The 12,032-nt window shown below is 37.6% G+C and overlaps 1 protein-coding gene across 1 annotated transcript in view; it reads right to left on the bottom strand.

Moving 5' to 3' along the window:
* ANO3 (anoctamin 3) overlaps positions 1–12,032 on the bottom strand; it is a 271,028-nt gene that overhangs the window by 11,430 nt on the left and 247,566 nt on the right. Inside the window, exons 21-24 of the mRNA XM_004263929.3 lie at positions 7,707–7,804; positions 3,101–3,234; positions 1,848–2,000; positions 800–947 (exon numbers count right to left, since the gene is read on the bottom strand). Of these exons, the coding sequence (XP_004263977.2) occupies positions 800–947; positions 1,848–2,000; positions 3,101–3,234; positions 7,707–7,804 (533 nt within the window). The remainder of the gene's footprint in view (positions 1–799; positions 948–1,847; positions 2,001–3,100; positions 3,235–7,706; positions 7,805–12,032) is intronic.

Here is a 12,032-nt window from a genome sequence, read left to right on the forward strand (position 1 = left end):
CAGGGCTCCCTTGCATTCTTCAAGTTGTCAAGAAGGAAAGATCTGAAAAACTCATATCCCCTAAGGCAGTGTTCTAAACTGGGTGATTTTGTCCCCCAGGGACCATTTGGCAATGTCTGGAGACATTTCTGGTTGTCACAAGTTGGGGAGCAGGGAGGTTGCTTTTGGTATCCACTGGGTAGAGGCCAAGGTTGCTGCTAAACATCCTTTGGCACAGGACACCCCTCCTCCTCAAAAATAGAATTATCTGGTCTATAACGTCAATAGTGCAGAGGTTGAGAAACCCTGTTCTCAAGTGTTGATTTAAATTTTAACCAAAAAGAAAAAGGAGACAGGTCTAGGGTATCATTTTCTGCATGCTTAAAATCTCTAGCAGTAAATCCCTTTAGAACAATCTCTAGTCACATAGCTGAGAGTTTCTTCATATTCTGTATATCCCCACAAACTAGCTTAATTCCCTTCAGTAATTTAACTAGTATAGGCCTCAATTTCCCATCTATATAGACAAACTATTGCATTGGATTCTTTCAAAGGTCTCTTCTAGTCCTAAATTTAACTTCTAAATACATTAAAATGTTTTTAACATTTTAACACCGTTGATGCATTTACACAGAAAATCATAGACTCTAAAATTATTTGCTGTAAAAAACACTGCTGCCCTTTTTATCCCACTTGATTCCATCTAATAAACACATAAACACAATGATCAGAAACATCACCCTTAATGGTCACAGCACAAAGCTTGCCAATAAGTTCCCATTTTAATTACAAATAAAAAATGTGTACATTTCAACCTTACCTTTCACTATATTCAAACTGACTTGCACAGGGGCCATATTTGTATTCATAGACAAAACGTGGGATGTAATCAGATGTAATAGCAATTACAAACGCATTGGTAATCACAGCCAGTATACCAATTCCTTCAAGAATTCCATACCAGATACCTAGTAGGAGAAAGATTAAAGATAGTGAGTAAAAAGAAAAAAAGTTAAAACCCTTTAATCAACCTTAATTTGGAAAAAGTGTTTTAGTTATGTTGGAACCACGGCTCTGTCCATTATTTACTTTCTTAGGATGGTATGTATCTCACTACAGATATTACAGCTATTGAATACTTTTCCATAGAGGGGAGGTAGACATCATGTAGAGAGATTTGAAAATTAAAATATCGTTAGGAACTGGTTCATGTCTGTACCAATGAGATATAGACACAGCTGCTTAAGATTCTTCAAAGCCTATGTATAGAACTTGATGAGGTACTCAAACCTATAAAAATAAAGTTCTACTTCATTGTGTGAACTCTGAAATATCTGTATTCACTATGGGTTCTGCCTTTATCTTTGTCAGCTACCTTTTTAATGTAAAACTACGAAAAAGTAAAACTAGTTTAGTGTCAAGACCTGAAAATCACGAGTCGACATTTTCTACTTCTTAAGAGGCCAATCTGGCATCATATAGATACACAAAAAAGCTTTTGAAATTGTATATAGTATCAATAGACTATTGATTATGGTCAAAACTGATGTTTCAAATAGGATTAAAGTTAACTTTAAAAAATAATGGAATGAAAAAAAAATAATGGAATGAAAAAATAAGCTCTGGAAAGGGATATATGAGATCCTTTTCAGTTACAAATAAGTTTATGAAATAGCATGTTCAGTATGAACTTACCCTCAACTAAGAGTTATAACTAAACTTACTCTCATTTCATTCTTTGGTTAACGAAAACAGTTTTGTTATGGCTGGAAGAGAGCTCCAGCAATAGAAACCCACGTTGTGCTAAGTAAGATCAAGCCACCACTTGGCCTTAGCAATGCAAAAATCATGTAGTTGCTGAATCTTACCTATGTCGGTTGCTCTGGCTGGCAAAGGCCTCCGCCACTGGGTGACAAATTTGTACGCATCCAGCCTGATTTCAATGATATTGTTTAACAAAGCCAAAAGAGGGGCCAGAGGAAAAGCCGCAACAAAGATGGTGGTAAAACCAAACTGCAAAACTGTAAAGGAAGAGGGTTAGAAAATCGGTAATATAAACAGTATCATTTATTGAGTGCTTTCTTTGTTCCATATTAGGCATCTTTACATAGATTGCCTTTAATCCTTCCAACATCCCTACAAAGTAAACATGCTTATCCCACTTTACAGTTGAGAAAAATGTAGCTCATACACGTTACGTAAACTGGCTAAAGGGTAGATAGATGAAAAATGTTAAAAACTGCATTCAAACTCAGATCTCAATAGATTGAAAGTCTATGAGACTTTCACCTCTATGCCATGCAGCATGAAGGAAGAAAAACGTCAGAGAAGGACTTGAAGAAACATGCTTAGTCCTAGAAAGGAAGCAAGAGACCTAATCTTGTCCTCTCTTTTTATAGATGAGAAAACTGAGGGCCAGAGAACAAAAGCAAATGTCAAAACAACATGCAGTGATCTTAACAGTTGGAATGGGAATCCTTATTTTTGTAATATAAATAAGTAAGCTTCCTGAAGACTCAAGACTCAGACTGGGTCTGTGCAAATGTTTACTGTGAGAAAGAATTATTGCTTTATTTGGTTGGGCTGATACATTTCTCAACATAGGAGTGGGTTTTGCTTTATTTTGTTCCTTTAAAATATTTGCTCAAAAGGTATGTGCTTTCATTTTGGTCAAATGTTATGGTTGACAGGACAAAATGCATAAGCCTTCCAAGGGTACTGCTTTAATATCTTCTCTAGCTCTGCTGAGATAAAGGTACAAATGTGTTTTAGAATGCTTGGGGGCTTCCCTGGTGGCACAGTGGTTGAAAGCCCTCCTGCCGATGCAGGGGACACGGGTTCGTGCCCTGGTCCGGGATGATCCCATATGCCGCGGAGCGGCTGGGCCCGTGAGCCATGGCCGCTGAGCCTGTGCGTCCAGAGCCTGTGCTCCGCAACGGGAGAGGCCACAGCAGTGAGAGGCCCACGTACCGCAAAAATAAAACAAAAAAAACCCAGCACAGTTAGAATGCTTGGGATTGGAAAGGAGAGAGACGGTTTTCTCTCTTGAATCAGAGCCTGAGTGAAGTAGAAAAAACGTATCAAGAGGGTCAAATAGCTTTGCAGAAGGTTCTTTCCATACCCATTTCTAAGTACTCATCCATCAGTCCGTGAATATTCATGGGTTGTAGATTCCAATCATTTTCCCACTGAGGTATGGAAGCATCTTGTATTCCCCGCTTGATTTTATGTCGTGACCACCAGTTCTGGATCAACCTGCATAAAGGCAAAGGCCTTTTAAGCTCGTATTTAAGCACCTGGTAAACAATTTATAGTGTATTAAGAAAAGAGAAACTCCAACTACCTTGGGACTACACTAAGCATGCCTGAGAATTGGGGGGGTCTTTGCATGGTCTCAACTTTAAATTTAGCAAGGAAGAAGAGGCCTCCGACTTCCTAGACCCTACAAACATCTACATAGTTATCAAAGAGTTGATCCTCCCATATACTATAGGTGCTTCCTAATATTGATTAGACAAATACTCATTTCTGTGATTCCTTCCCCTACCCCACCTATATAAATACCTAAACTCTTATGCTGCCTGTTGTGATTGGATCTGAGCCCTTCCTTCCAAATCTTCTGGGCTGTGCTCTCTGAACATGAGTAAAATCATGTTTCACATTAGATAACTGAGCCCTACCTAGAGTTTCAAGAGATGTAGTTTCTATTCCTCACCCTACAATGCATTAGCTGTGTGGCTTTTAGCAAGTCACTTCACTTCTCTGAGTTTATAACTATGAAGGATTCAAGAGATTACACTCTGCTCCTATAGTGAACAATAATCTACAGGTAATCAATCTGTGTCTCAGTCCATTTATCAGACTTGGAAAGGAAGTAGCAACACTCTTTCCCTAACCCAGGGACAGTCTTGAAATTATACGACTCAGAAATATCCTGGTATGCAAATATTGTAGACTTCTGGGTAATGAATTATCTTAAGAGTTAGATAAAAATTATCTCTAGGATAAGGTGAATCTCACAGGAGCCAATGAACAGTACCCAACTCTCAGTTTTAATTAATCATGGACGTAGAGCTTCAGTGGGGGTTGGAAGAACCACCATAGTTAGATCAAAACGTCAGGTAGCGCTTCAATGTGTGCTCCATGGAGGTTGCCTCTGGAGCCTCGTGAAGATGAAAAAGGGAGTTGGGAATGGAAGGCCTGCTTGCTTATATCCTATTTATTTCAGTCTGCTTAAGATTTTACTTGAGGAAAGAGAATTGTGCTTTAAAAGTTTAAAAGTCATTGCTTTAGGAACTGGTTCACTCCTGCTAGAGTTTCTTCAGCAAGGCCTTTGTCCAGCTGTTGGGAAAACCCCACCAGGATGTCATTTGCCATGGTAGCCTTGGGATTTGATATACAAAATCCAGGCTCACCTCTTGGGCAAGGCCATGGCGAAAATGTGATGTCCAAAGTGCATGGTATGTACAGAAGTACACAGACAATAATAACAACAAGAATCATTCTTAGTATTACAATGACTACTACACCATCTTGACTGTGCTTATGAAGTATCGACACCATCTCAGATCCTGTGCTAGGCACTTGATACCTAATTTACTCAAATATTTTCAAATTATGTTCCTCAAACTTTATGTTTCAAAGAGGTAAGCCAAAGATAGAACGGAATACGAAAAACGGACTGGGCTTCCCAAACCTCCATGCCTATTCTCCTTTCATTTAGCAGAGATTCATTTTAATCTGTTTTGACTATTGAGGATTTGTGTAAACATCTCTTCACAAAAAGCTTCTGTCATTTATTGATGAAGGTTTAAATACCATTGGGTCATCTCATTTAATCTTTATAAATCCCTTATTTTATAAATTAAAAAAAATGTCTCAGAGAGGTTAAGTAAATTATAAGCATCTTTAGCAAGAGGCAGAAAAGGAATTTGTACCAGGCCTCCACAATTTCCCAGTCCGATGCACTGGGTTAATATCACCTCTCCAACCCCCAGGTCTCTGCTCAGGAATATCCTGATGCTACTTAAGGGCCAAGGAGGAGAAAGAAACATGGTATAATTTGATGACTGAGCCTAAGTTATTTATATCATTAATCAACTAACCAGTTCTTTCCCCATAGTAAGGAAATTCCTCAAAATTATAATGTTTTTAAATAAATTAGGCCTCAATACTTCCATACCACAATGTTTTAAATACACTCTATTTCACTGTATTCTAAAGGATAATATATTTTAACAGATGTAAAAGTGGGCATTCAGGGTCCTTCTATGTCAGTATTTCACAGTTAGAATTTATCTATAGGGAAAAAACAGAATGCTGTTGTTTTGATGTTATCACAATCAATCCTGTTCTAAATATTTATTGCTGTTGCTGTTGTAACAAAGAGCCCCAAACCTCCCCATGCAGGATTTTAATTTTATTTCATTCTTAAAGGGGGGAGACAGAAATGGAGGTTCTCTGCATTAAACAAAAACAACAACAACCTTGGTCTTTTGGTAGCCAAAAGAAACCAGAAAGTTAATTTTGTTCTCAAGAACCTGCACTGCCAATAATATTTTAAGAATACCAACAAGTGTCTTAAGATGTTGAACAGGGTACAAGTTACTCTATATCCATTATTTTGTCTAATCCTTACAATGGTTCTTGAGGTGGATACAGCTGTTGAGCCTCTCTTAGAGATGTGAAAACTGAGGCACAGAAAGGTCGATTGGCTTACAAATGGTCACACATTTTGTAAGGAGAGGAGTAGGAACTGAACTGTCATCTCTCTGATTACCAAGCCCCAATTCTTAAGAACTAGTTCTTCTTAAACGTATGGACACCAAGGGGGGAAAGTGGCAGGGAGGCAGTGGTAGTGTGATGAATTGGGAGATTGGGATTGACATATATACACTAATATGTATAAAATGGATAACTAATAAGAACCTGCTGTATAAAAAAATAAATAAAATAAAATTTAAAAATTAAAAAAAAAGAACTAGTATTCTTAGTAACTCTATACAAGGCTAGTTTAAAAATTAAGTACTCTTAGAACAAAAAATTTCACAATCTGTATGGAAACATAAAAGACCCCAAATAGCCAAAGCAATCTTGAGAAAGAAAAATGGAGCTGGAGGAGTCAGGCTCCCTGACTTCAGACTATACTACAAAGCTACAGTAATCAAGACAGTATGGAACTGGCACAAAAACAGAAATATAGATCAATGGAACAGGATAGAAAGCCCAGAGATAAACCCACACACATATGGTCACCTTATCTTTGATAAAGGAGGCAAGAATATACAATGGAGAAAAGACAGCCTCTTTAATAAGTGGTGCTGGAAAAACTGGACAGCTACATGTAAAAGAATGAAATTAGAACACTCCCTAACACCATACATAAAAATAAACTCAAAATGGATTAAAGACCTAAATGTAAGGCCAGACACTATCAAACTCTTGGAGGAAAACATAGGTAGAACACTCTATGACATAAATCACAGCAAGATCCTTTTTGACCGACCTCCTAGAGAAATGGAAATAAAAACAAAAATAAACAAATGGGACCTAGTGAAACTTCAAAGCTTTTGCACAGCAAAGGAAATCATAAACCAGACGAAAAGACAACCCTCAGAATGGGAGAAAATATTTGCAAATGAAGCAACTGACAAAGGATTCATCTCCAAAATTTACAAGCAGCTCATGCAGCTCAATATCAAAAAAACAAACAACCCAATCCAAAAATGGGCAGAAGACCTAAATAGACATTTCTCCAAAGAAGATATACAGATTGCCAACAAACACATGCAAGAATGCTCAACATCATTAATGATTAGAGAAATGCAAATCAAAACTACAATGAGGTATCACCTCACACCCGTCAGAATGGCCATCACCAAAAAATCTACAAACAATAAATGCTAGAGAGGGTATAGAGAAAAGGGAACCCTCTTGCGCTGTTGGTGGGAATGTAAATTGATACAGCCACTATGGAGAACAGTATGGAGGTTCCTTAAAAAACTAAAAATAGAACTACCATATGACCCAGCAATCCCACTACTGGGCATATATCCTGAGAAAACCATAATTCAAAAAGAGTCATGTACCAAAATGTTCATTGCAGCTCTATTTACAATAACCAGGACATGGAAGCAACCTAAGTATCCATCGAAAGATGAATGGATAAAGAAGATGTGGCACATATATACAACAGAATATTACTCAGCCATAAAAAGAAACAAAATTGAGTTATTTGTAGTGAGGTGGATGGGCCTAGAGTCTGTCATACAGAGTGAAGTAAGTCAGAAAGAGAAAAACAAATACCATATGCTAACACATATATATGGAATCTAAAATACAAAACAAAAAAATGGTCATGAAGAACCTAGGGACAAGACGGGAATAAAGACGTAGACCTACTAGAGAATGGACTTGAGGACACAGGGAGGGGGAAGGGTAAGCTGGGACGAAGTGAGAGAGTGGCATGGACATATATACACTACCACATGTAAAATAGATAGCTAGTGGGAAGCAGCCACATAGCACAGGGAGATCAGCTTGGTGCTTTGTGACCACCTGGAGGGGTGGGATAGGGAGGGTGGGAGGGAGGGAGATGTAAGAGGGAAGAGATATGGGAACATATGTATATGTATAGCTGATTCACTTTGTTATAAAGCAGAAACTAACACACCCTTGTAAAGCAATTATACTCCAATAAAGATGTTAAAAAAAAATTAAGTACTCACGGGTATCCCAGTTCCATGAAATTGTTCCATATTTGCTTCAAAAACATGATAACTCCCATCTGGAGGCAAAGGTCTATCAAACAGCCACTAGGATGACACTGAAACAGAACAACAAGAGCATTAATGATCTTGCTCTTCTAGGTTGCCTTAAACACCCCCACATTCAAATTGTACAGCAAATTCTAAAGCCAGGGCACCTTATATCCATGCGTAAAGAGAATAAAAACAGGGAAGAAATAGCGCATATGAGGATACCTGATAGGGAAGTTTTCAGTAATATACATTGGAATATTGATCAAAATTATAACAGCAATAACCAAAAAATCTAACTTTTAATGAGCACTTAGTACTGCCAAGCTCTGTGCTAGGCACGATCACATTTAATGAATGCTCTGGAATACTACATACCTATTAACAATCAGGTGATAGCAAAATATTTAATTCTATGACAAAATGTTTATATTTTTTAAAATCAGCTTTTTGTCTCAGACTGATTTTAAATTTGCAGAAAATTTACAAAGATAGTACAGAGAGTGCCCATGCACCCCTCCCCCAATTCCCTCCATTGCCCCTTACATTACCGAGGTATATTGTCAAAGTTAAGAAGTCAATATTGGTACATTGCTATTAACCAAATTCCAGACTTTACTTAGATTTCACCAGCTCCAGGACACAACATGGGATACCCCATAGCACTTATTTGTCATGTTCCCCCCAGTCACCTGTGGTCTAGACAGTTTCTCAGATTTTCATATCCTTAACAATTCTGAGTACTGCTGGACAAGCACCCTTTGGAAAATCCCCCAATCTGGGTTTGTCTGACATTTTCACGTATTTAGACTGGGGTTATGTGCTTTAAGAATGGAGGCAGGGCACAGAGGTAAAGTGCCATTTCCATCACATCCCATCAGGGCCACATGGTATCCCCATGACATCACCAGTGATATTAACTTTCATCACTCGGTTAATATAGTATTTGCCAAGTGTTTCTTCTGCAAAGTTACTCATTTTCCCATATCTCCTGGAGAGGGAGTATCTACATATATTATAATGTATTTTAAGTGATAAAAGTATGCCACAAAATAGTTTGTCTGTATGATCCCAATGTTGCCTTCTCTGTGCTCCTCTGCTTTTTCAGATGCTCAGTAACAGCATTAGAAACCCACATGAACAAAAGTGTGATTCCAATGAAAATTGCAATAAATGTGCTTTGCTTGAAAACTTTGCACTATAGAAGATATTTGGGTAGGAAAGCGTGGGTCTTTTTCTTTGGAAATGGGTTCATGTCCTGCTTGTAAGGATGATGGTCTCTATAGCTTTGATCTACAGTTTCTATTTCTATCAAATCAGTACCAGTGGGACTTCAAAGGGAACAAATAGTTAGGACACAAAGAGCCTGCTTTTCTGTTTCCAGCCCAGTAACTTAAAACCCCCTAATCTGAGCCAGAGAGAGGGTTTGCCAGTGATAATTTTTATTGTGTGGAGAAGTTTCAAGTCTCCTATCCAAGCACACTCCTTCTGAATTTAGGACCCCCTGAACCCTGCTACATATATACCATAAGTGGGTTTGGTAGAATGTCTGAGGCAGAATAATTACTAAGCTACAGAGTCAGATCACAGATCACAGTTGCAAGCTGAAACTCTTCATTTTTGTAGAGAGACTCATAGAGGCAAATTAACTTGTCCAAGATCATGCAATGCTAACTGGTAATGTGGGAATGAAAGCTTAGGTCTCCTGTACCCTCATCCATTGCTCTTTCATGTAATGCTAAGGATGAATTCTATTTACCAATTGTGTTCATTGCCTTGAAGGGTTGCTTTAGCAAAGCCTGTTATTACGCGGGAAGTTAAAAAGAAGACTATCAGAACCATGTGATTGGATCACTCTCCACAGTGGTAGGCCAAAGTGGGGAGGCTGGATGACAGACCATTTATAATTTTGTTGAATTTAAGCCTTGATGACTTTGTAGTTTGATTTACAGGGTAGAGAAAGAGATCTAACAGCTTCTTCACATAATGATTGCTTTGAGCTAACTCCAGTCCTTCATTACTCTAAAACTCATTCGGGATAAAGTCTATACTTAGAATGAGTAAAGGGCATGGATGAATGTGCAGGAGACCCAGGCTTTCATTCCCATTGCACCATTCAAAATTACATGACCATGGACAACCCAAAGCTGGGTGCCTTCACATATTTTTCTCATTTGCTCCTCATGAGAGTCTGGTGACATGGGTGCTGATATCTCTGTTTTGTAGATAATGAAGCTAAGTGGCAGACAGAAGTATCAGACTGCAATACCCTATTCCTTTCACTTGATCCACTTTAGTATGTTTACTCTAAATCCAATTTACATGTAGGAGCCAGCAATCATTTAGCGATCTTGTACCAAAACCAATTTTTATTAGATTCTCCACTGCGGCAATATGCTATCCCAATGGTGGCTGGAAAGGGCAGTCACCAGAACATGAACTCTAGACTGCCGGAATCATCAAATTGATGACTTCATCAATTTATAGGTATGTTTCAATAATTTTAGGCAAATTATATAACTTCTCTAAGCTTCTGTTTTCTCATCAGTAACATGAGTGTAGTAACAGAATTGTTGTGAGGATTAAATGCATTAATATATGTAGAACACTTAGAACCAATTGCTGGAATGTGCTGGCATATAGTAAACACTCATTAAATATTAGCTATTATTAACATTTTACACAGATTTACATATATGAGATATTATATGGCATAGTATGAGGGAAGTCCAGTATAGTCAGTTCGTAAATATTCTAAATAAAATTGTAGTACTTTTTTCCTTTCTTTATAATGGCTACCATTATTTATGCCAGGGATTTTACATGCATGATCCAATTTAATCCACCTATGGCCAATATTACTGAGATGGCTATTCTTATCACAATTTGCACATAAAAAAAAATCGAGACAGAGAGATATTAAGATCATGTGTTCAGGTGTGGCAAAATTAGAATGTAGACTGTCAGATTCCAAAGACAAAATATTTGTTACAGATCATGGTTATGTTCTTTTCTTCAAGACTATTAACATCATCAAAGGAAGGAAAGAGACTTCTTCATCTGTACACCACATATTACCCAGCAGAGACCTAGGATAGAATATGTGTCAATAAATGCTTGCTGTATGATTGAATTCAGAGGATCAATTCTTATCTTCCACCATGTATACTTTTTCCATCTACACTTCCAGGATTTCTAGAGTCTATCACAAACCCATATTTTTATTTCACTGAGTGTTTTTTAAAATAAATAATCCTTTGTTGGAAAATATGGCTACTATATATGTCATATGTATTGTGGAGAATATCTAGGATGGTTATGAAGTATTTTTCCTGACATTAGTATTATAATTATTCCCCTGATACTTTCAAAGAAGAATCATGAATTCCAATAATTTCACAATTAAGAGTACCCAATTAAACAAAATATTGGTGCTAGCAGCCACTAAAATGGCATCAATAGGCAGATCTACCTGCGCGTGACTACACTGTTCCCCACACTACCCTTGCTAACGCCACTGAACACTCCTGGAAAAAGTAAGCCTTGTTTTTTTCCCCCCATTTGGGTAGCTGAAAACCTTTTAGCAGATATAGTCATACTTCTCGGCTATGAAAGAAAGCTGCAAGTCTGATTTGGGGATTTTCAGGAGGCCTGGGACTATGAAAGGCCTTAGTTGATCTCTGCCCAATAGAATAATACCCAGGGGGCTGTAGAGACAGAGCATAGATAAATATCAGTTACAATTTATAGAGTTCCTACCACAGTCCAGGGACTGTGCTAATTGTCTTATGCAAATTGTCTCTTATTTATTAACAGCTTTGCAACCTAAGTGTTCCTATTGCCAGTTTACAGATGAGAAGACAGATATTCAGGGAGGTTAAATTAAGGACAAAGAATGAATAATCAGCAATATTAACATTTGAGCCCAGTTTTCTGTGATATAAAGCATACGTTCTTTGGGATCTTTAGGCTTTCTCCATGTATTCCAATAAACTTTTAGAAGACTCTGGGGAGACAACATTAATGAGAGAGGCCCTGAGTTTTGGGGACTTTTTAGATAGAGACTAGAAATGTCTCCTATTTCTCAGGTAATCTTTTCTTAGCCTCTCTCTAAATTATGACTTCCTACTAATGCTGCCACAAATTAAATTGGATTTTACATTAGAATAATTAAAACAATTTTGAACTAGACAAGGAATAAACAGTCTAACAATGAGACTGAAAAGAGTCCAGAAATTTCAAGATGTAGAATATAAAAAATCTTACAGTCTCATTTTGCCGAATGAAAACATGTAA

The sequence above is a fragment of the Orcinus orca genome, chromosome 8, assembly GCF_937001465.1.
Source record: "Orcinus orca chromosome 8, mOrcOrc1.1, whole genome shotgun sequence".
NCBI lineage: Eukaryota > Metazoa > Chordata > Mammalia > Artiodactyla > Delphinidae > Orcinus > Orcinus orca.